Source organism: Amphiura filiformis, chromosome 4 (assembly GCF_039555335.1).
Source record: "Amphiura filiformis chromosome 4, Afil_fr2py, whole genome shotgun sequence".
In the NCBI taxonomy this organism is placed as follows: domain Eukaryota; kingdom Metazoa; phylum Echinodermata; class Ophiuroidea; order Amphilepidida; family Amphiuridae; genus Amphiura; species Amphiura filiformis.
In genome coordinates, this window is record NC_092631.1 from 3,174,546 (window position 1) to 3,200,600 (window position 26,055).

At 40.2% G+C, this 26,055-nt stretch overlaps 1 protein-coding gene across 1 annotated transcript; it reads left to right on the plus strand.

Moving 5' to 3' along the window:
* Nucleotides 1-25,483, plus strand: LOC140150467 (solute carrier organic anion transporter family member 4C1-like). The gene is made up of 11 exons (XM_072172486.1): nucleotides 1-303; nucleotides 2,709-2,867; nucleotides 4,687-4,975; nucleotides 6,979-7,081; nucleotides 8,257-8,378; nucleotides 9,131-9,391; nucleotides 17,804-18,002; nucleotides 18,706-18,853; nucleotides 19,766-19,938; nucleotides 20,998-21,062; nucleotides 23,972-25,483. Exons 1-11 carry the CDS (start codon nucleotides 25-27, stop codon nucleotides 24,406-24,408), a joined length of 2,235 nt encoding a protein of 744 aa, XP_072028587.1. The 5' UTR covers nucleotides 1-24; the 3' UTR covers nucleotides 24,409-25,483.
* The last annotated feature ends 572 nt before the right edge of the window (nucleotides 25,484-26,055 follow it).

The following is a 26,055-nucleotide window of genomic DNA, read 5'->3' on the forward strand; positions in this document are numbered from 1 at the left end:
CTCTGTATTTACGGTCTCACCAACATGAACGGAATTAGTAGTAACACACATTCGAACAACCCATCAGATGACATGGATAAATTACCAAATGGGACGCAACTCCGAAGTTCAAGCAAAAATGACGTCGAAGATAGCAGCAGTCATGAAGGCGACATCAGCAGTGACTATGGGGACGACGATGATGATGATGATGTCTTCGTAGATTACAGATATGGATGGTGTGGATGGTCGCCAGACTGGATACAAAGATTTAACCAGCCACAATGGCTTCTCGTATTCCTATGTCTTTATGCACTTGTACAGGTAATAAAGTATTGTTGGGGGGGACTGATTGGTGACATCATTTGTCGTTTGTTGCATTATTTGTGACGTGTCATGTCAAAAGGAGACACTTTTGGGCAGGTTATCAATTTTGAGGTTTTTACATATCTTAAATATAGAGATATTTTGCTCCACAACGCCGTTTTCCCCAATGCATATGAAATCGGATATTTCTAAGCGAAGATATTGAGTTTGTAAGTTATGATATCATAAATTTGGAAATTGAGATATCGGCCTTTAAAAATATTATTGACAATGTTGAGAGTAGGAATTACCTTGAAAAATGACTCAAAAAATACAAGATGCCAGTTATATTCCTGTCTGAAACTATCAGACAATATTTTCAACATTAATAACATGTCAAATTCGCAACAAACCCAAATTGTGAAAAAATTACCCCTGTCAGATTTTTGGCTATATCTCCATTTACGATCCTGCCCAAAAGTGTCTCCTTTTGACATGACACGTCACATTTTATAAGTGTATCAATAATTTCAAAGTTTCATGTATGGATTTACCAATTCTGAGTACAAAAACCCTCTCTTTCAATAAACAAGATATCCAAATGTTTCATTTGTTTGCCCGCGCTCTCTGTCGTTGCTATATAATCATGATAATAGAAAGATATTCATTGGATTGTACTGCATCTTGTGTTGCACGGAGCTACCTCTTAATTTGTTTTGCAATAAAAAATAATTTGTTGTACTTCATTAAACATGACAACAAATGTCACAGTGAACGAATATGAATGAAAAGTTATATTGGGTACATACCATGCATACTGGCAACAGAGATCAGGGTGTGACGTAATTTCCCGCAATCGTGTGAAATGCTTCATATGCTATTCGTTCCACATACCCAATACACACTATGGGAAATAATGTTTGTAGAAATTGATCAGAATATTTTACTGAACAGACTATAATTATTAGAGTATGGTACATCAGTTCGATTCGATTAATAAGATACGCTCCATTGCTTAGCAGTTGTTTATACTGGTCACTTCGTTTGAGTACATTTGATGAAATATGACTTTTATTTACGGCTCGGATAGCCACGTTTTCACATATTTTTTGTGGGATCTGAGAGCACTTCAGACATATCGAATTACTACAGATAGGGCGGTTGCAATAACGGTTCTCACGTATTTTTTGTGTTATCTGAGAGCACATCAGGCATATCGAATTGCATTGAGGAATGTCCTTCTGATTTTGAATTTCGCGATATAATACACATTTTATGGGAAATGATTAAGATTAATATTTTGACCTTTCATAGTGAAGATATAGATTTGTTTCCAAAAGGACCTAATTTTTTTAATTTTTAATGTTGGGATGCGAGTACAGAATACTCAGCAAACAGGATAAAATCTAGAACATTTGAAGTGTTTGTTATATCATTTACATAAAGTATAAAAAGTAGGGGCCTAGTATCGACCCTTGTGGAACACCACAGATAATATCGTTATGTTCAGGATCACATGAAACATAATGCTTCCTAAAGTTATGCTTGAGCGGAGATATATATAATAGTTGCGGGAACATATTAACCGTCTCTCGTAATGTTTAACTAAATGATCATTGCTCTAAATACACACTATATCGGTTTTGGTTAGAATAAATTTCTTTGCATTAAACAAGCTAGCATTTTATTCACGATTGGCGGTTTCATGGTCAATATATGTGATGCGATCAAGCCAAATCAGTCGGAACTCGGAAATATTGATTTTGAGACATAGCCAAACAAATGAAATATTTCCTTTTGTTACTTTTTGTTTGGAAAGTCTTTCATTGCTCATATGTTTGGAATTGGTTGTTCAATTTCAATGGAATTTTCTGCAAAATCCAGCTTTGTAAATGCTTTTTCCTATCCTAAAAGAAACTGAAAATTTCATATTTCCGACTGATTTTGCTTGATCGCATCACATATATACATGTTCAGGATGATGATGGTAGATCTTTCACGATCACCATTTCCGGTTTGCCGGGCCCCAACTGTAGATGGTGTATCAGTCAGGAGTTTTAAATATAAACTATCGTATTTTAAATATAAACATTTTGTTTTTGCAGTGTAGCAAGCATAGATTGAATTCAGGCTTATTCCAGTCTTGGTTTATATATACCGTAAGCCTAATGGCGCACCTTGGCTCTTTTTTCTCGGGGTAAATTTCATGTACAAGTAGATAGAGAGCTCCCTGCTCTAAAAATCCCAGCAAGAATTAAGGGTGAGTGCCCTTATTTGCTGGTGGGATTTTTATGGGAGGGCACTATTAGTTTGTGTCTAAAATTCCAGTTATGTCAAGGGAGCCTTTAGCGCCATTAGGCGAACGTTTACGGTATGTAGCATTTTCTATTTCATAACTGTGTATTATTTTTGTGTTTCTTTAGGGTCTTGTCATCAATGGTCTAATAAATGTAGTTATATCAACCCTGGAAAGGCGGTTTGATTTACCAAGCACTCAAACAGGTGTAATATCAAGTACATATGATATATCAACTGCACTCTTGGTCGTGTTCGTCAGTTATTATGGAGAAAGAAGTCACAAGGTACGATAAATATATCGAGGGGTCAGAGCCAAAAGGCCTTAAGTACAAAGATGCCATTTAATGATACATTATGCGTTTTTGTACTTGGGGCCGAAGTTCTGGCTCTCACACATTCATGTATTAGTGTTGCACATTTGGCTGATATCAGTTTCTGCAGCTATAATTCAAATTCAATTCAATTTAAATTTAACTTCCAGTTCATGGTATACAATCATAATATTATGGTGCCCAGTGTTGTAAGGATTATTTTACTACCAAAATCTTTGAGGCAGAACTTTTGAATGGTACCACTTCAAGGTTACAAATACATTATGTGTATTATATTCATGACATTTGGCTACACACTCTCTAATCAATTTCTCATCTGTAGACTACCACTACCGGAACATTATTCAAGTTATTGACCTTTTCTTTTCAGTTGTATTTTGTTGTTGTTTTATTATCAAAACGAATGTATACTGCGCACAAAAAGTATCCGAACACTATAAACATGATAAACAAAAACAATATCTTAAAAATACTTAACTAACTTACCAAATGAAGTAAATCAATATCAAATATATAAAGTGGACGCCATTTCCCATTTGAGCGCATGTCTGAGACTGTCTATCTATAGTGATGATAACAGGGTCAACTTTTCAGCTCGAGTACAAGAGTCTTCCAATGTTTCTATAATTTGTCTTACTCTTCTGTTATTTCTGATACGGGTATTTTTAAGTAAAACAGAAACATGTTATCAAAATATGCTTTTTACCTGATATGATAATTCGTGAACATGTAAGCCTATATATTTTCATGTTTTATAACATATATATTAACGCGCTTTTCTAATTGATACATCATTATGAGTTTGGCAGAATGCCGGATAATGATAGTCAGGCTCACATCACACACTATAGGTGGCGCTATTCGTCCATAGGGAAGTGGAATGTGCCTGTACGGTCCAAAAATGGCTTTACTGTGGGGCTCAATGGAAAAAAATTACTAAAAATTCATTTTGACAACCAAAACCTAAGTGATGTTGACTTATGTTGGTACTGGCATAATAATGGATTCATAAGCTATCACATAGTGCAATCTATGTTCCACCAAGTGGACGCTCGTTAAAGCGCAAAAGCAAATTGTGTGCAAATCAAGACCATCCAAAACAGCTTTCTTACAGTAAAGAATAGGAGGTCATCTGGGGTCACATACAGTAATGTACATTGTACATGTGCCTGCTGTCACAATTTCACACACAAAATTTTGGACAATTTGGTGACACTATTTTTGTCTGTAACTTCAAAAGTATATGCACTAGAAACATGATTGACCCCTTATTGTTTAGGTAATTTGATTCTCTTTCAAATGAAAGAACTTTCAGCTAAAAATATTGAACTTCATAATTTTATGAACATACCTAATAATGATTTGATCCTTTAATCAGTATCAAGAAAAAACATCAAGGCCCTAGGGCCGGCAGGCCCGAGGCCGGAGACTCGTATACTTGACTTCTTTACTAATGGACTTCCAATATTGAAGGGCACCGCAGGGCAAGAAAGCAAGAGTAATCTTAATGTAACATTAACCAACAGAGGAGGTACAGAAGGTACCTTTGGCACCGCTTGCGAGCGGGGTTGCTCGCACCTTTTACAGTGCTTATAAGTTTAACTTATGTAAGACAACGGCCTGAACATATCGATTATTTAATGGTGGTTCATCTTGAGTGAGCAGCGAAAAAGTGCGGTACATACGCGGTCAATTTATAACGCTGCCGTGCTGCACCCTCATATTTATCTTGATTCTTTATGTCCATCTTTTCGTCTTTTATCTAAATCAGGCAAGATGGGTGGCTTTTGGTTGCGTAATTATGGCCGTCGGCTCTGTCGTATTTGCACTACCGCATTTTCTCACGGGCTTACATACCAATATTTCAGGATCTTTACTTTGCGTGGAAAATTCTCCGAATGAATGTCAAAGGTCATCTGATTCTGTTAACTTATCCAACTATTTGTATGTGTTTCTGGCAGCACAAGTTATCCATGGCATAGGGTGTACACCTCTCTTTAGCCTCGGTGTTTCCCTGATGGATGAATCAGTATCAGTGCATCAGTCTTCTTTATATTTAGGTAAGTGTGGAACTTTGGCTCTGGTGTGCGAGGTTCTCGGTTCATTTCTCGATGAAAGCAAGCAATAACTATGAATACCATTGTGCGATCTGCCAAATAACTACAATAACAAACAGATGCGGTGCATAACACAAACTTCGCTACCGACTTCATTCAAACTTTAGAATTGACGAATATGGCCTATCAATATGCACCCCTCTTTTTAAAGTCAAAGTACACCCACGGGGGCATATGCCCCCAGTCAGAACTCTTGCCCCCCCCAGTAAAAACCCAAAATTACGAAAAATTCACTTTTTGCGGTAATTTTGCGCAAAATTGGTTGATTTTGCCCCCCTTGAAATTCACTTTGTCCCTCAATGCCCCCCGAACAAATTCCTGGCGCCGTCACTGCCAAAAATCCTATCTGATGACGTTCTTTTTAAGTGCGGCAACCCAATCATGGCAATTGTCCTTTTTTCAGAACTTATAAACACTATAAAATTATAAGCATTAGGTGCCCTTGCCTGAACAGAATTCATCGTTCCCTTAATAGTATCTGTCAATGAGGTGACCAGATCACCAGGCTGTCATTATAGCTATAGCCGGGATAGAGTCAGAAAATGAGAGTGACGATGACCGTATTTGCCGGAAACCCTAACCCTAACCCCGGGCCTAACCCTTAACCGTTCCGGCAAATACGGTCACCTCTCTACTGGTATGACACAGATGGCTCAATGAGTTACATTACCTCGTGTGGTGTTTGGTTCCCAGGAAGTGAGTTTTACCTGAGGAAATCTGTGCTTAAATGGTGATAGCTCAAAGTTCAAAGTTCCAAACTCGTAGCTCGCTACAAGAGTTATTACCATCGATTTGGTTGAAAAAGGAAGTGAGACATGATCATTTCTGTTCAAGCAGTGGAACCTAATGCGAAATGTCAAATTCTCTCGTTTCTGCAAATTTGTATTGTAAATTTGGAACAAACAAATATGATTTTGCTCCATTTATTTAAAGATTCTACCCCAATGACCTCCATTTTTCAAAATTATATACTTACTGACCCCTGCCCTTTTTTCATTTTGTTTTACCCAATGACCCCCTTTTTAAAGCCTTAATGTACGATTTCCGTCAAATTTTGATTTTGTTATTCTTTATTCAGAATGTGAAATAATATTAGTAATAACTGACGAGAAGGGTTGCTGTCTATTTTAGGTTGAAATAACAAGGTAAAGTGAAAGAACCCCCACTGGTTATTTTGGCCATTTAACACGCAGTTCTATATGGGAGGACATATTATCATAATTTTTAAATTATGATAATATGTCGAACTTTGTTCTGTTGACCTACAAAGACAACAAATTTGGCCGATTCCGTTTAGGTGCAAGTTGGGACGTGTGTAAACATTACAAATATGCAAAAAATCAGGTTTAAAAACAAAATCCAATTTCATATTATAAGATCATACATTATGGCTTTAAAAACAATTTATACTAGGGTTGGAACGATTTAAATCACGATTTAAAAGGGTATTTCGCGATCCATACCCATTTTCTCAAAAAGGGTGATATTTTTATACCACTGGAAACCTCTGGCTACGTAATGCTTATGTACAAAAAAGTTCTTGCAGATTGATTCATTTAGCAAAAATATAGTGAAATTTGAAATTCGTTCTGGTGTACCAGAGCGAAATTACAACACATTGTCCAAATCATGCATAACTCGCATACGCAAAATCGGAATCAACTGAAATTTTGGGAATAAGCTTTTTTCGTGGATATCTACTGAAAATGTCATAAAAGAGAATGCTAGGATTACGAAATACTCCTTTAAAAAAAAAAAAGGTGCTACTACACTTCCTGACTAAAAATTCCAGTGTAGTAACTGGATTCCTTACCCCTATAATATACAAAACTTTTGTTACCAGTGTGTTATTATTTTTTGATAAAAATGCAAAAATAATCACAAATTTATCTGGGGGTGTAGTACCACCTTAAACTACTGCAGTGATTTATTTGATTTTGCTACAGGCATTTTCTTCGCAATGTCGACATTGGGTCCTGCCATTGGATATATGGGTGGTGGATCACTTCTTAACATATACACAGATATTGGACAAGTGGATATTTCAAGGTCAGAGTTCAAATCAAGATTTTATGTTACCTAAAGAGGAAGCCCCGCCTGAGCAGTTCTTCTGGGGGGGGGGGACCAAACCTGCCTGGTTATGAAATGAATCAGTGACAAGATTATCTCCGAATCTGAGAGGTGCGAATTAATGCAATAACATCAAAACATCAATTCAGAGATTACCTTGTCAATGGTTAATTTGATAACCAGGCAGATTTGGTTCACCCCATAAGAACTGCTCTGTTGGGGCTTCCTCTTTAATGCTAATACAAAGTTGTTAACAGAAAATAAAAGAATAAACTACGCCATCTTTAGGGACCGGTCTTTTGTGTTTTTCTTAAGGGCTCTGGTAACAACGTTTGCACAGTATTTTTGTGGGACTGACATGAGAACACATCAGACATATCGAATTACATTCTGAATACGAAGAATGTCTTTTTGATATCAAATAAAAAATTCAAAATTATTTGATATTAGAAGGACATTCTTCGTATTTAGAATACAATTCGATATGTTTGATGTGCTCTCATGTCCCAAAAAATACTGTGCAAACGTTGTTTATACCAGAGACCTTAATTTACTTTTTTTTTAAAAATAACATCGCTTTACGTGTCACGATATATAATTTGTGTACGCAGTTTTCTTTTGACATGTTTGATGTCTAGAGAATCATCCCTGGGAATCATCTTTTGTTAACATGTCGATAGTCCGAAGCGCCATTAGTCCGAAAACCCAATAAAAGTATTATAAAACCTCGACATTAGACTCACCCTATACTTCTCCCTAACCCATAACCTAACCCTAATCCTAATCCTAAACATTGACCCAAAACCTAACCCTAACTATAAATCCTAAAATGCCTCACATCTTTAACTTTAACCATTTTCTGACTTTACTATGGGCTGACAATCTTTTTATGTGTATAAAATACATATTTGTGTAATTTGCATGATAAACAGCAGGTCATTCCTATAATTCGCACCTACCGTTGATGGGGTGAACGTCGATATCACACCTTGGCCTCACTTTAGTACACTTCTTGTCCTCGCCTTCGTTATTTTATATCTATGTTTACCCCCATCAACGGCAGGAAAGTACCAATTATAGTAATGGTCTATACAGCTGAAAATGAGTTATACACTGGTTACGTATTTCTCTTTATACAACTATTTCATGTACAGCTTAGATGTTACCCCTAATGATCCAGGTTGGGTAGGGGCATGGTGGCTAGGTTTTCTCATCTTTGGAATCTGTGTTAGTCTACTCGCTATCCCTATCGGAGGATTCCCAAAAGAATTACCAGGTAAGCTTTACGGTGTGTCAAAGGAAGAATGCCCGGAAATGAGGAATGAGAAATTGAGACGATGATGATGATGATGATGATAATAATTTGTTTTAAATAGTATATTTTTCAGATGAGTTGCAGTGAATACTGTATATGATTTCTATTGGTGTGGTTGTAGTGATGATGATGATGATTATGATGATTACGATGATCATTACAAAGTAACATTAATTGTTATTCAATTAAGGGATCAAGTCAAAACTCGACCGCCGGTTAACCACCGGTTAACCACCGGTCGAGTTACTTGACCGCCGGTTAACCACCGGTTAACCGGCGGTCGAGTTTTGATTTGATCCCTAAGATTATGAATGATCATAATCACAGGTTGATAGAAACGTATACGTTTTCCTGTTTGTGGATCTCCATTTCAGTGGCGTAGCCGGGGGGGGCAAGGAGGGACAGCTGCCCTCTCTGTGAGAAGTGTTTCCCCCTCTTTCCCCCTGAGATGGGACGCTTTTAAAAAAATACATTTTTGACCATTTTCGTCAAAGTTGCCCCCCCTTGAAATTTGCTTTGTCCCCTTTGCCCACCTAATTCTGAAAAAGTGCTGTCTACGCCACTGCTCCGGCAATTAAGCAATATCTCAGCTTTACGACTGTTTATGTTGTTTATGTTATCTGCAAAAGTATCCAGTACAACAAGGTATAACTAAAACGCGGTATTAAAACTTTGATACTAATTATAATAATTTGAATCCTTCCTAATTACAGCTACCCAAAAAGTTCGCGCAAAAAAAGTCTCACAAGCCCACCAGTCAAGCAGTGATGAAAAAGTAACAAACCCAAGCTTTGGAACCAAACTCAGCGATTTCCCACGTGCTATCAAGTACCTGCTTCAAAACCCGACCTTCGTGTTTCTCGTTCTTACTAGCTGCGCTGAAGGATTGATTGTGAGCGGGATGGCTACATTTGGACCGAAATTTATTGAAACACAATTTGGAAAGACTGCTGGACAGGCGTCTCTCTTGATGGGTAGGTAAATTATTTTACTGATATTTGTTAAGGGCTCTGGTAGCAACGTTTGCACAGTATTTGTGTGGGACATGAGAGCACATTAGACATATCGAATTACACTTTCATGCGCGTATTTTGCGGGGGGCTTTGGGGGCGCCAGCCCCCCGGGGGTAAAAAAGGGGCGGCGAAAAAGAGAAAAAGAAAAAGAAAAAAAGGGAAAGAAGGAAGAGAAAAAGAAAGAAAGAAAGAAAGAGGAAAGAAAGAAAGAGAAAGAGGAAAGAAAGAAAGAGGAAAGAAAGAAAGAAAAGAGGAAGAGAAAAAGAAGAAAGAAAGAGAAAAGAAAGAAAGAGAAAAAGAGGAAAGAAAGAAAGGGAAAGAGGAAAGAAAGAAAGAAAGAAAGAAGAAAAAAAAGAAAAAAAAAGTTATGGGTGGGGCGGCACATACAAGGAGGCTCCTTGTAATCAGCACTGAGAAGAAAAGATGAGGGATAGGGGCGGCTTGTAGGGCGGCACATATCAAGTACGAGATGTAACCAGTCAGGAGAAAAGGGGAGATAGAGCAGCTTGTAGCCAACCAACCATGATGGAGAGATAGAGGGGCGGCACATACCAGGAATGCAGATAGAGGGCGGCTTGTAGCCAACCAACCTTGATAGAGAGATAGAGGGCGGCACATACCAGGAATGCAGAGAGAGGGCGGCTTGTAACCAACCAACCATGATAGAGAGATAGAGGGGCGGCACATACCAGGAATGCAGATAGAGGGCGGCTTGTAGCCAACCAACCTTGATAGAGAGATATAGGGGCGGCACATACCAGGAATGCAGAGAGAGAGGGCGGCTTGCAGCCAACCAACCATGATAGAGAGATAGAGGGGCGGCACATACCAGGAATGCAGACTGAGGGTGGCTTGTAGCCAACCAACCATGATAGAGAGATAGAGGGGCGATACAGGCCAGGAATGCAGATAGAGGGCGGCTTGTAGCCAAGCAACCATGATAGAGAGATAGAGGGGCGACACATACCAAGAATGCAGACAGAGGGCGAGGCGGCTTGTAGCCAACCGACCATGATAGAGAGATAGAGGGGCGGCACATACCAGGAATGCAGAGAGATGGCGGCTTGTAGCCAACCAACCATGATAGAGAGATAGAGGGGCGATACATACCAGGAATGCAGATAGAGGGCGGCTTGTAGCCAACCAACCATGATAGAGAGATAGAGAGGCGACACATACCAGGAATGCAGATAGAGGGCGGCTTGTAGCCAATCAACCATGATAGAGAGATAGAGGGGCGACACATACCAAGAATGCAGACAGAGGGCGAGGCGGCTTGTAGCCAACCAACCATGATAGAGAGATAGAGGGGCGGCACATACCAGGAATGCAGATAGAGGTCGGCTTGTAGCCAACCAACCATGATAGAGATAGAGGGGCGGCACATACCAGGAATGCAGATAGAGGGCGGCTTGTAGCCAACCAACCATGATAGAGAGATAGAGGGGCGGTACATACCAGGAATGCAGATAGAGGCGGCTTGTAGCCAATCAACCATGATAGAGAGATAGAGGGGCGACACATACCAGGAATGCAGATAGAGGCGGCTTGTAGCCAACCAACTATGGGAGAGAGATAGAGTGGCGGCACATACCAGGAATGCAGATAGAGGGCGGCTTGTAGCCAACCAACCATGATAGAAAGATAGAGGGACGGCACATACCAGGAATGCAGACAGAGGGCGGCTTGTAGCCAACCAACTATGATAGAGAGATAGAGGGCGGCACATACCAGGAATGCAGATAGAGGGCCGCGGCTTGTAGCCAACCAACCATGATAGAGAGATAGAGGGCGGTACATACCAAGAATGCAGATAGAGGCGGCTTGTAGCCAACCAACCATGATAGAGAGATAGAGGGCGACACATACCAGGAATGCAGATAGAGGCGGCTTGTAGCCAACCAACTATGATAGAGAGATAGAGGGGCGGCACATACCGGGAATGCAGATAGAGGGCGGCTTGTAGCCAGCCAACCATGATCAGGGGGGGCCGGCCAAGATTGGCTCAATTTTGACGTTATCATTGGTTTTACACGTAAACACAAAAATGTCTCAAATTATTCCAAAACTGTACGTATGTTATTAAGCACTATTTTATCAGTCTAAATCCGTTAAGGTTCGCCAGTGAACCTCATTGTAAGTACTGTTTTTTTAATTTTTTTTTATGCATAACGCACGATATGTTACGATATATACTGAAAATTTCCCCTACGTTATTAATGAGTTACGTGGTGTAGTGGTTACGGATCTCGCCGCCCACGCAAAGGGTCCTGAGATCGATTCCCATCCCCGGCGATGATTAAAAATTTTTCTTTTTCTTTTTTTCTTTGAATTTAAAATTATTTATTTTCATGTGAAAATGTATATATTGCACAGGAAATATATTTTGTGCATTTTTTTTTCTGTAATGGGGCCACCCGGCCAATAGAGCTAAGAACGGATCTTGGCTCCGGGGAAAAATAATTGCGTCCATCGTGCAGGCAGTGTTGCCGTCATATTGTCTGTTTTGTTTACGCTTTTGGCTGTTGCCACATTGAATAATGTAGTCCACCATCGTCTGACCATGATAGAAAGATAGAGGGACGGCACATACCAGGAATGCAGACAGAGGGCGGCTTGTAGCCAACCAACTATGATAGAGAGAGGGGCGGCACATACCAGGAATGCAGATAGAGGGCCGCGGCTTGTAGCCAACCAACCATGATAGAGGGATAGAGGGGCGGTACATACCAAGAATGCAGATAGAGGCGGCTTGTAGCCAACCAACCATGATAGAGAGATAGAGAGGCGACACATACCAGGAATGCAGATAGAGGGCGGCTTGTAGCCAACCAACTATGATAGAGAGATAGAGGGCGGCACATACCAGGAATGCAGATAGAGGGCGGCTTGTGGCCAGCCAACCATGATAGAGAGATAAATGGGCGGCACATAACTGGAACGCAGATATAGGGCGGCTTGTAGGGCGGCAGATAGAGAGAAGTGGCTTGTAGGGCGGTACTAACCAGAAGGATGGTTTGTAAGTGAGACACACTCCAGGAGGACCAGTCAGAGAGAGAGAGAGATAGAGGGGCGGCACATACCACAACTGCAGCTTCTAAAAGACGGGGGATATATAGAGAGGAGGCTTGTAGGGCGGCATAAACCAGGAGGGTGACTTGTAACCAGCCAGGAGAAAAATAGATAGATAGAGCCCGGGAGATAGAGGGGCGATTGAAAGGTGGCATAATTATATATTGACGCTTATTGAAATAATTCACTATTTCCAGAATAAGACTTATTTTGCTATTTGGTGACGATAGCGCAAGTTTTAGTTGCTTTTAACATGTAAAACTAATCAAGAAATTAGCTGAACGCTAGAGTAAAACCTTTTTTGCCATGAAGCGGTTATTTAAGGTTAGCAACTATTTTAAAACTTGCATTAATCAATTCATAGCGAGTGTGTAGAGGAACTCAGATATCACAGATATACATTTGTTGGTCCTGTGGTTCTTGAGTTATGTTGTAAAGAAGGCTAAAACAACAAAACTTTTGTAGAATGTACATAACTCATTAACAACAATAAACATGCGCGTATTTTTTGGGGGCTTTGGGGCGAAAAAAGAAAAGAAAAAAAGACGAAAAGAAAAGAGAAAAGGAAAAAGAAGGAAAGAGAAAAAGAGAAAAAAGGAAAAGAAGGAAAGAAAAAAACACAAAGAAGAAAGAAAATTACGCTTATCACCTATAGGGCGGCACATTTTAGTAGGGTGGCGTGTAATCAGGCAATAATAGGGGGTGACAGAGCACTTTTATGCCTACAGGGTGGCATATACAAGAAGGGCGCCATGGGGCGACACATACAAGGAGAGCGGTGGCTTGTGAAAAAAATGTGTGTCAGTCATCCATAAAAGGGCGGCACATGGTCAACTTGTATCCAAGATAAAAAAAGGGGGTGCAAATGTACAACAAGTCTAATATGCCCACAGGGTGACCTCACAAGGAGGGCGACTTGCAGGCGCGTAGCAAGCGGGGGGACAGGGTGGACGAAGTCCATGGGCCCAAGGGTTCAGGGGCCATGAGCACAAAAGCGAAAATTAAATAAGGCCTTAAGGGCTGATAATGAAGAGTAGGGCCAGATTTACCATTGGGCCAGATGGGCCCGAGTTCAGGGCACCCAAAATAACAGCAATTTTTTTGGCCAAAATAGGGCAAAATTGTAAAATTTTCCAGGCTTCGCGCGCACAAATAGCAACATTCGTGTTGATCTGGGGCTAAAATAGTCTATGTTAAACGTAAACCATAACTTGGCCACTGACTTGAGTGCATATGCCTTCCTCGGCACATGAGTTCGGGGCCTCAAATTTTGTCCTGGTCCAAGGGCCCCATATAGGTTTAATCCCGCCCTGGTTAAAAGGACCCGTACTGTTCCTTGTCCATGGGCCCCTGATGCTCTTGCTACGCCCCTGGCGACTTGTGACGGGTGGCACATGCAAGGAAGGCGGTTTGTAACCAGGACAAAAGTAGAGGGAGGGGGAGAAAAACACTTGTTGGTCATCTATAGGGCGGCACATCGTGACTTGTAACCAGGGGAAAAGAGGGGGTGAAAAGGTAGATCACACTTTTTGACTATATGGGCCTGCACTACATGGAAGGTGGCTTGTGGGGCAGCACACAGAAGTATGGGGGATTTTTTTTGGGGCGGCACATATACAAGGAAGTCGGCTTGTAACAAGGACAAAAAGTAAACTGGGAGAAAAATGCTTATCAGCTACCTATTTGTAGGGCCGCACATGTTGGCTTGTAACCAAGAGAAAGAGGGGAGCGGCGGAAACGTACAACAGACGTTATAAATATAGATGAAGGAGGGCGGCTTGTGAGGTGACACCAGGACAAAAGAACAGGAAGGGAGGAGAGAAAAACGCTTGTCAGTCACATATAAATGGCGGCACGTCGTGATTCTTAGTGGAAAACGGTATATCACGCTGTTTAACTATGGGCCTGCACTGTGACACATAGAAGGAGGCCGGGTGGCTTGTGGGCGGCACTACATAAAAGTAAGGTGGCTTATGGGGCGGCACATACAAGGAAGATGGCTTATAACCAGGAATAAAGCAGATGAAGGAGAGAAAACCGCATTTAAATGGTGGCTTTCAACAGTTGTGTAACGACGGGGGCAGAGGGGGCACGTTCCCTGGGCGCCACCCTTAGGGGCGCCGAATTGACCAATTCAACATCGATTCTGCGCCCCTCCTGGCGATAAAAGTCAAAATTTTCGCACGCTTCGCGCGCATTTGAACACAAATTAATTTGAAAGATCAATTGACGATATTCAACTTCATTATAACCAAAATTAATGAGTGATAAAGGGGAGAAGGAGAGGAAAATTAACGCCATGCATGACCATTCCTTAACTAAGGGAGACAACAGGAACTTGCCGCCCTGCGTTGGGTTCAGCGCCTCTTTAATTGGTTTTGAGCCCGCGTCCAAGCAGTGAAAATCTTAATTTCAACAAAACTAATCATTATGAAAGATTGTTTTACGGCCGGCAAAATTCAGAGGGTCAGAAAAAAACCGAATAAACGCATGATCAGATACAGTGCCCCCTCGATGGATTTTGAGCCCCTTCCAAGCAGTAAAAATCAAAATTATTGCGCGCTTCGCGCGAATTTCAACAAAACTGATTATTTTGCTTTGATCATTAAAACTAAGAGAGTAAAAAAGGTACGTGCAGCCGGTGTTGGAATCAGCACCCGTCGGTGGATTTTGAGCACCTTCCATGATGCAAGCGACAAAAATGTTTCCGAACCTCTTGCGAATTTAAAACTAATCCTTATGAAAGACAGTTTTTCAAAGCCAAAATTTTCAGAGGGTAACAAAAATCTTATAGCCCCGTGCCATTAGCGTTGCACGGAAGTCAATTATATTTTGTCATATAAACCTAAAAAAGGCCAATTATTCCACTTCTGTTTAGCTTCAATCATGGTAAATTTTTCTGGCGCTTCGAGCGAATTTGTACCATAAACTAATTTTGTCACTGAAAGGCTCTGGCTTCACTGTACTTCAAGGCATTTTCCAACCCACCCATGTTAAAAAGAAATCTACGCCATTGTCCATAGAGCAGGGTGGCAAGTCATTCCCCTACCTGTTCATTCGAGAGAAATGTTGTGACAATTTATGATTTGCATCTTCCTTTTGGTCTATTTTAGACCCAAACTTATAGCCAAACATTTTGGAACATTTAGTATTAAAATGCCAGATTGGATCGCGCTTCTCGCGCATTTATCTCGGCAAACTCATTCTCTGTGAGTAGATCTATGAGACGCCCATTGGAAATTCTTTTTTTTTTCATCTCAAACTTGAACACAATCACAAATCTCAAAAAGGAGAGTCATAATTCCATCCTTTCTATATTATGTAAATCATTAATATGAGTGCTATATGCAGCTCCTCTGATGCCTGTAATAAGCATAAAACTCATGAGCTGGATCAAAACACCGGGACTAAATTGACCAAATGTTGTAAAACGCCTATACATCTTCCTTTGGCACAATTGTCCTCAATTGTGTTCATTTTAGCATTGAAACTGCAATTTTTCGCGCTTCGCGCGCACTTGTCCCGGTAATGTTCTCTTAGTAGCCCTTAGGAATTTCGGCCCCTGGCTCGGTGACTCCGATCATGCCGATACATCCCTTTTGAATTTTTAGCATTGAAATAGCAAATTTCTGCGCGCTACGTGCGCACTTTTTCAAAAATTTCCCGGTAAAGGAATTATGGGGACAGCTTGGAAAAAACTTGGGTTACAGATGTGGGGAGGGGTGTCTTCTATTTGATGGGCCAGAGGTGGCACTCATGTTGCGCAGGGACCAGCAAAAGGACATCACTCCTCAGACAACCAACCCCCTGTGAATGAATACACAAGTGAAAAGCAAAATTTTCCAACTTCGGAGGGAGAACATCCACCCTCAGACTTGTCAGATACCCCCTGCATATGGTTAAACAAGTGAAAAATGATGCATCAGATGGCTCCAATTTGGACCTTTATTAATTTTGGCAAAATTGTACAATTATTTCGGAGGGAGGACATCCACGCTCAGACACCCCTTGGTGCATCGTTAAACAAGTAAAAACGATGCACCAAACGGGTTCAATTTGGACCTTCATTTAGCAAAGTTTTCCAACTTGGCAGGGGAACATCCCCTCAGACACCTTCCCCTGGTTCAACAAGTGAAAAATCATACCCCAGATGGCTTCAATTTGGAACTTCATTTGGCAAAATTGTCTAACTTCGGAGGGGGGATCCTCCTCAGACACTCCCCTGCTATTGGGTAAACAACTTTGAAATTATACATCGAATGACTTCAATTTGGACCTTTAATTGGCAAAATTTTCCAACTTCGGAGGAGGGAAATATCTCCCTCAGACACCCCTCCAGCTTATGGATAAACAAGTAAAAAGTGATGCACCAAACGGTTTCAATTTGGACCTTCATTTGCAACATTTTATGAGGGGGGAACATCTCTCAGACACCCCGTGCCTGTGGATAAACAAGTGAAAAATGATGCACAAAATGGCTTCAATTTGGACCATCATTCTGAGCAGACAACCTCCTACGTATAGATAAACAAGTGGCCGTTTTCTCTTCTCTTTAGAACACAAAATCAGTTTTGGTCCACGAATTGCTTCATTTGGGCCTTCATTTTCACTTTTTCTAAGTATAATTTTACAATATAATAGTGTCAAAATCGTCCTGTATCTTTTCTCCAGGGCGGCACAAACCATCTCAGCCCCCCGGGGTAAGGGCCTTCTAGATACGCCACTGACTTTGAATACGAAGAATGTCCTTCTGATATCAAGTAATTTTGATGTTTTGAAATTGGCGACATAATACAAATTTTATGGCAAATTATTAAGAATTAATATTTTTGAATTTAACAGTCCTCAAAGTAAAAATTTACAAATCTAATGATATTTACTTAAAGTGTTTGTAGCTGGGAGGAAACGCCTAAAAAGTTAAGGTCTTTTTGGAAATAAAAATGCGTATATCTTCAATATGAAATGTCAAAATTTTCAAATGATCATTCGCTTTTCTTCCCAGATACATACACTTTAAGTACATATCATTAGATTTATAAATTGTACTTCGAGGACTGTTAAATATGAAAAATTAAAAAAATATAAATTTTTAATAATCTGCCATAAAATTTGTATTATATTTATATATATATATATATTCAAAAAATTATTTGATATCAGAAGGACTTTACTCACGTACAATGTCGCTATCCGAGCCCTTAAGTTACACGATCTGATCCCAATTGGTCTCATGTGATACGACCTGCAGCAATTACTATCTCCATCATTATTGTATCATCATTCCTTTGTCATCATCAACAGGTCTTTGTACCGTACCAGGTGGTATATTTGGGACGTTCCTTGGAGGTTATCTATCCAAAAGATGGCAGCTTAAAGTCCGAGGGATGCTTAAACTTTGCTGTGGCTCAATCGTCGTAGCTCTGATTGCAATGTCTGGTATTTTGTTGCGGTGTCCGCAGGAATATTTGGTTGGAGTCAACGTCGACTACAGTGGAAATGAGTAATTAATTTTTAATTGAATATTTGATTAGTTCTTAATTATTTATTAATTAGTCATTTTCATATGGCTATATAATGAAAGACATAGATTAAAAGACTAAGGGCAAAGGCGCGCCGTGATTGGTTGGCGACCTGCGCAGTACGACATTTTCTGTCTAGTTGTCAGAATTTTAGACGCGAACTAGTCTTTTTTTTTATCTCTGTCTTTCATTATAAAGTATACTGCGCACAAGAACTATTTCTTGAAGACACTAAAACTAAATTTTGAAAAAAATGTGTCAAAATATAGAGAAACTTGTTCTGCGTAATTTGGTGACAGAAATTTAAATTGGCTTTTCCCTCGGAGCATGCAGATATTGAACACAATGGAGTGAGCGTTTATCGCTCAGGCAGTAATTAATGAGCCCGCAAGGCAGCGGAAACCCTTGAAGGAGGAAGCATCCAAATATGTCAATCTATACTTTCATATGCGCGTATAGCTTAGTGGAATACAATAGCATCGTGCCTAATAAGGTATTAAAGTACGCAGGACAAAATTCTCCAATCGATCTCTTTTTTTAATGCCTTTAAGAAATTATTTCTGTTTTAAGTGTTTAGATACTTTTTGTCTAATATCTGATGTCAAGAAGATTGTAAATAATAATTTATAACAGTCATGTTTGAATTTTTATATAACAGTGCTTTAACTTATTTCATAATACCAGAATTGTCTCGGACAGAGTTCTTTCAAACGACTGTAATGCTAACTGTGAGTGTCCACGGACAGAATTTAATCCAATATGTGGTGATAATGGAATGGAGTACTTCGATCCCTGTTTTGCTGGCTGCACCGTTATGTCAGATGATGCACAGGTAGGTCTGGTACTATATTCATGCCTTTCGGTCTCCAGACGCCATGTTCCCGGAACCACCGCTAGGTGGCAGCACACGACTTAAGCTTTGAAGGAACACCTGAATTGCTTTCATATGCTCAGACCTGGTAATGCTCTGAGATGCCCGAGATATCTATGATTTAGCCACAATTTTGACATTGTAGCGCATGGAATGCCTTAGGATGGTTTCAAAAGGGTTGGAAACGCTGATAAATATACGAAACAGCATAGATCTGGGCCAAAAAAGTGCATTTAATCAACAGCTCTACTAGACCCGTGACGTCTGCGCGACGTCACGGGTCTAGCCGGGTATAGCCCCCTTCATCTGGCCAGACGCCACCAACGGCATCTATCTCTAGTTCCGAAAAACTCTGGGTTCGAAAACAACTAAAACAGTAATAACCCATCTTTTGCAGGCAGTACCTCTTACACGTGGCAATAGCAAATTGTTCCAAAACAGTGCCCTACCATAAACAATAACTCATTCCTCAAAACAGTGCCCATAGCAATCAACGTCAAGTCAACATTCTATAGGTTATTTAAATTGTTATGTAAAAACATTCTAGAAACGCTCGTTTGCTCATTTTGCCAACCAGAATACAGCAAAAAAGTAACGCCACATGATGGGGAAATACATTTCAAATTTCGGAGTAGTGATCCAAGAGATTGGGAGGTTCATGTTATGAGTGTAAATGCTGATTGACACTCTTGGACGCCAAGTTAAGTTGATCATGCGCATTGTTGACTCTTGATCCTTAATTCCTATGGTAAATTCGTAAGCAGCCATTATTCCACAACTAATAACATAACTATATCGAAACAAAAATAATGTCCATAAATGTCCATTTTGCAAAACTAACGTTTTCTTGGTCATTCTTCTGTCTTCACACAGTCATTTGCCGAATGTTCTTGTTTAGAACTCACCAATACAAATTCAACATTAACCGCATCTTCTGGGAAATGTCCTAAGGATTGCGGTTATCTGCCGTTGTTCCTGGTGACATTTGTAGTAGTGATGATATTCCATTTTATGTCGGGCGTTCCGGGTATTTCATGTCTTTTAAGGTAGATTTCGTGTTTTCTTTTTATCTTATTTATCAAATGAAAATGTAACGCTAGGAGGGTTTGACACGGGGCTTGACCTTGAAACCCTCTCCACGTCGAGTAACTCGATCTGCTGCCGTTGGGTTTGGTTATATTTCAAATCAAGTTTGTATTCGCCATAGAGGTGATGATGTAATAGGATTAACTACCATAGTACTAGGTTAAAACAAGTTTTGAATATATCTCACTTCACGTTCACGCGCACGTTCACGTGGTACCTCTGCATTGAAACATAGGGAACAGGGATAAAGACCTGGATCGTAATTCTATATAATATTCATGTCATGCTGATCACTCGCACCTGTAAAATTAGTATCATTGAAAAGAGCGGTATTGTATTCAATCTATGATTGCAGACATTACACAGGTGATGTGTGCAACCTGCTTGTAGTGCAACGTGATGTATTCAAAACTTGTTTTAATCTATTGCTATGGCAGTTAATCTCCTGTTAAATTATCACTTCTATGGCGAATAGTACCCTCACGTCAGGCGTGTAATGATTAAATGAATCAACATTATGCCGGGACAGTAGTTTTGTAGTTGTAACGTTTTTTAAAAAAAGTTAAAACTTTTTTTAATTACCGACCCAATTGGCAGTGTCAAACACGTTTAGGTATAAATCTGGTTTGGGGGCACTAATATGTAAAATGTCCTGGTTGAATCTTAAAACATTTTGCGATTTCCATCGATTCCCCCAAGAATAAGCGGTCCTTCTAATCAAACATACCCGTGTGTTCTAAGTTCTTTAATTTTACACCATTATATGTATTTTACGTACATCAGTGGTGTAGCCAGGATTTTTAGGTAGCTAAAAAGGGAACATAATGTGACAATAGCCAAAAAAGAGCCGGTGAAAACAGCCTAAAATTTAAAATATCACGGCGCCCAGCATCCCACAGGGTGGCACAGGGTGGGCTGTACCCCTGGCTACGTCACTGAACCCATCTCAATAGCGATTCGCTAAGATTTGTTTGCCCTTTCATTACACATTATTTTACAAGAGTCAAATGTCATTACAGGTCTGTTCCAGAATCTCAGCGTTCTCTTGCACTGGGTGTACAATGGTTAATTCTGCGCTTGCTAGGTAAGCTCAAACTCCTTGCCATCTCTCGATATGTATCTCTTTTCCTCAGGTCTGAGTAATTAGACTCAAAGCTAAAGTGACCAAGGCCTTTGTCAGTGTTGGAGGACTCGGGACTCGGACTCGGACTCGAGTCCGGACTCGAGTCCTTTTTTCGAGGACTCGGACTCGGACTTGGACTCGGAAGCTAAGGACTTGGACTCGGACTCGGACTCGGACCCCAAGGACTCGGGGACTCGGCTTCGAGTCCTCCTCGAGTCCGGCAAAATAGGGTATTTTTCGTTCATTGTAAACTTCTTCTTATGCTTGATCAATGATCACATCACATGATTGATTTAAGTAATTTTACATGCAAATAAATTCAGTTTATAAATAAAAGTACAAGTACAACCAAAAAGCAAGATTGCTTTCAGTTATATCTTTAATTGGTTAAATGGATTTTAATCATAATCGTTTGTTTTGTACGGAAAGTCCAATCAACGGAAAGCCCAATCGGACATTGTAACAGCATAACTGCTTGGTTAGGCGCAAGTCTAGAATATACATGAATAATAATTTGTGGGCAAAATAGGGCTTGATGAATTGAAATTTCAACATTTTTGTGGAGGTCTGTGAACTAAAATTGGGCCATATTATAGGCTTTAAAGCTAACAAATTCAAAATGTTTCCAAATTTGAGCTAAAGAGCTACAATTTTTAGAGTGTTAGGCTCAATGAACTGGAGCATGATGCAAATGTGGGTCTCAAGGAACTACCAGAGAGCATGAAAAAGGGACCCTTGACAGCCACACATAGCCTACAAGTACCACCTTGTGTGAGTGACCCCCCCACTCCCGGAATAATACTGCATAGGCCTACAGCCAGATCCAACACCCTTTCGTTTGGCACCTGAAGTTTGGTAGTGACATCATATTTTGATTGTCATATTGCATCTTTTGCCTCTTTAAAACACAAGCCTTATAAGTTGGGGTGGGGAGTCTGTGAGTATAGTCTGATTGGGGGAAGGTAAAATTAGGGGCAAAATGCTCTAAAAAATGCTCTAAAATTGCTTAGAAAACAGTACGGAAACGCTTACATATTATTCAAATTTGCCTGCTCGCTGCGCTCGCAACATATATCCAAGGTTTGTAAATTGGGATCCCCAAAAATAGCATGTGCAAAGGGGTGCAAATTTTTTTGGCAGGCCGGGAGTGGGGGGGGCAAGCGATTTTTGGCAGGCTGAGAGGGGATATAGTTGGGTCCAGAATGGAAGTCCTGTTCTCGGTTTGAGTACAAGAAGTTTTGAAGGAGCTTTTTTATTTATAGATTTGAGGACGCTGAATAAAATGAGAGGGGTCTGACCCATCGAAAAATGTGGGGAACTCTCGCTAGAGGGCGTTTTTCAAAATGGCCGCCAAAATCCCTTAAAAGCATCTCTTGCAATTTCACACCTTCCCGGGCTCCGCATAATTATTGCACAGCCCCAAAACTATACTAGGCATGCAAGGTGGGACTATTAAATTATGTATTTACAAGAAAATAATATAGAACTAAAATTCTGGTTAAATATAGGCCTATGTTGATAAAGTATTGGTCAAAACCTCAGGGCTTGAATTTGATACATAAGGACTCGGACTCGGACTCGGACTCGAACATTGAGGACTCGGACTCGGACTCGGACATCAGAAATTGGCAAGGACTCGGACTCGGACTTGGACTCGGACACCAAGGACTCGGACTAGGACTCGGACTCGGATGACGAGGACTCGACTACAACACTGGCCTTTGTTGATATTTTGATTAAGTTGCTCTTAAATGCCGCGATGTTTGCACATGGGTGTACAATGGCTTATTCTGCACTTACTAGGCAAGCTCAACCCCCTTGCCCTCTCCCTAAAGTGATCAAGGTCGATGTCGATATTTTGTTTATAAGAATGCATACCTTTGGTAGATTCATTGTTGCTGTTATTATATTGTTGTTGTTGCTCTAGACTTCTCCGTAGCCCACTTGCCCATTTTGCATACTCTGGCTATTACATTTAAGCATAAAACACTGATTTGTATTAATTTGTGTGCAATTGATATATTTTCACATCTGATATTTTTCAGTCACCATACTCCCTCTGTTTGTTAGCTTCCCAAGTGGACTACTTACTTTGGGTTGCGGTTTAGATTCTTTTAAGAAATTGACATAACTCTCCACAGAGTCCAGTGTTAAAACACTGGACTCTGTGGAGAGTTAGGTCAATTTCTGGCCTAACTAAAATTGGCCATGATGTAATGCATCTTTAAATTGATCTGGCTTGTGATTGGTCGTCCAGATCACGATATATATCCTCCGGGGACGTCCCATTACCATTAACTACATCGTACACAACAATCTATGGAAGTTGCGCCACCGTTTGTGGTGGCGCGAAACTCTTAGTAATGCATGGACGTACATTTTAGCGCGTCATATTCTACCATGCTTAGTAATTGGATTGATAAACAAGTATGATTGACAGTGTGTTTTAGAGACCAAAGTCCCGGGGTAAAGTTCTGCTTAGAAGTCAAAGTACATAGTCGGATTTTTTACGCGGGCTTTCGCGATCAAATCAGAATTGTTTAGTACTGAAGGGAGCCATTATAATTATGCAAGATATTTTGCATTCAATAACTTTTATTGTCACTAATCATCTAATTATATAAACTCTTTATGACCATTTTACTATTGAACACTTTAATTTTAACATGTTTAATAAACATCAGTATAATTTTGAGTTCAACGGAATGCGTTCATCATGATTAAATAATAATAATATATATTTTTATCAAAATTCGACTATGGCATAGTCTACTGTTGCTCTGAAAAGGAGGGCTAACAAATAAAGAATTTTTCAATATTACATCAGATCATAATCCAAGTGAAATTATCTCATGAATTGACTGTTACAGGTACCATACCAGGTCCCATAGTCTACGGCGCAACCTTGGATACATCGTGTCTTCTCTGGCAAGAGACCTGCGACGGTGACCAAGGATCATGCTTTCTTTACGACGCTAAAACCATCTCATGGAAGATGTTTCTTCTTGGGTTTGGGTTTCAATTCATAGCTCTTGTATTTTTCCTCATGGCTCTGTGGAGCTACCGTAGCCCTGATGATGTTGTTGAAGCTAAAGATAACGCAAATAAAACAATAGGAAATTCTGATTCAGATCTTACCGCAGATCATGCAGATGATCATAATCAAAATGACAAGAGATTGCATAGACTCATTTCACAGAGTAGCCAAGCAGCAATACTGCCTAATGAAAGTCTACCTGATTATGACATTGATGGATTTCAACCAAGTTGCAAGCTGTCAAATGGGAGACTGATGTCGTATGTGTAGCTGGATATGCCTTGAATGGTCTCAATGTGGATCAGGTCCGCGTGAAAGGTCTCAATCTGGATCAGGCCCGTATGAATGGTGGGTGGCCACAGATTCCGGAGCCTTTAGGGTCTTTATTGAGCTTATAGAATCCCGTCTTCATATTAAAGATACCCTTCCCAGAACATGGGAGACACTTGACTTCCCTATCCATCTACCATTAGGCTAGTTGTTTGCTATTCGTATCGCTTCTGCTGGGAGGAAAAATATTAGTACAGGGCAAAGTTGGGTGAGTTATCACAAACAATACCGACATGGGAATTTGGGACACATACGATAGCTCCCGGGATCTTCGACAAATTATGCACCGGGATGTGCTACGTAGACTTTCATATGCCCATTTTATCTATATGTATCTACTTTTTGCTGTTTATGCAACCCATCAGTATAGAGGCCTTGCATGTGACGTATCATCCCGTAAATATGGCGGACTACTCAAATGCATTCAACAAAAGCATGATTGCAATCTACCGGGACAGTTCGTCTCACACACATAACCCTGCACTACGATCAAATAGGTTGATGACAACATTTGATTGAATGGACTGCACTCCGCCATAACTACGGTGAAGGACACCGGCTCAAATCCTTTGTTTGGAGCCAATCGATAATTTCATGCAGGGCCTCTATACCATTTTTAAAAACCAAAAACACCAACATTTGCCCAAATTGTGTGCTTTTAAGTGCACTTTTGCCCAAATGCGCCCAAATTTTCTTCACTAAAACCCACCCATCAATACAAGCTATACCAAGTACCTCAAAAACCGTGACACATCCCAAAAACCTTTACTATCGCCAGTTCTTGGGTTAATTTACCCCAAGTGACTATGAACAATAACAATAGATCTGTACAAACACAACTGATTTTTAAACTTTTATTAAACTTATTGCAGTATACGGCAATTCTCAGGCCTTATTGGGCCTTCCTGCCTTTTCCTTTTCCGCCATATATTTTTGTTTGTGTGTGTCTTTTATATTTTATTGTATTTGATATATTTCTTGATGTTGTTGTATATTTTATGGAAATAAACGAATGAATGACTGATTGAATGAATGAATGAGCGTCCTTGAAGATCCTCCCAAGGTCCAAAAGACTTACTGACGTCACCACTAATGATATAGGCCTACGTGCTGGCACAGTGGCATTGATAATGAATAAAGAACCAAACAGGAAAGATGAGATATACCACAATATGTAACAACTCTGACATGTCTGATGACATACATTAATCACTTGATTTATGAGCCCGTTCAGTGGAAGCGACTGGATCTCCCACCCCAAGAAGATCATCACTCTGTCACCATAGTACAAGATCTTCATCGCTGTTTTCTGAGATTCAGGGAAAGTCTTAGGCATATATAATACAATTTTGATAGCAAAATTGAGGTAAGCCTCACGTGAAGAGGGTTGATGGTAGGAATGGGACTGTTCTCAAATTGTGTCATGTACCCTATTCTCAGTTTGTCAATCTGCCATTACCAGCAGAGCGGTCAGACAACTAAAGCAGCCATATTGTGGTCCAGGCATGGCCCCCAGTTAGTGAAACCTATTTTAGAATTTCAATTCCTACCTTCATAATAACAGGTCTGTTTGTTATCACTGCGGGC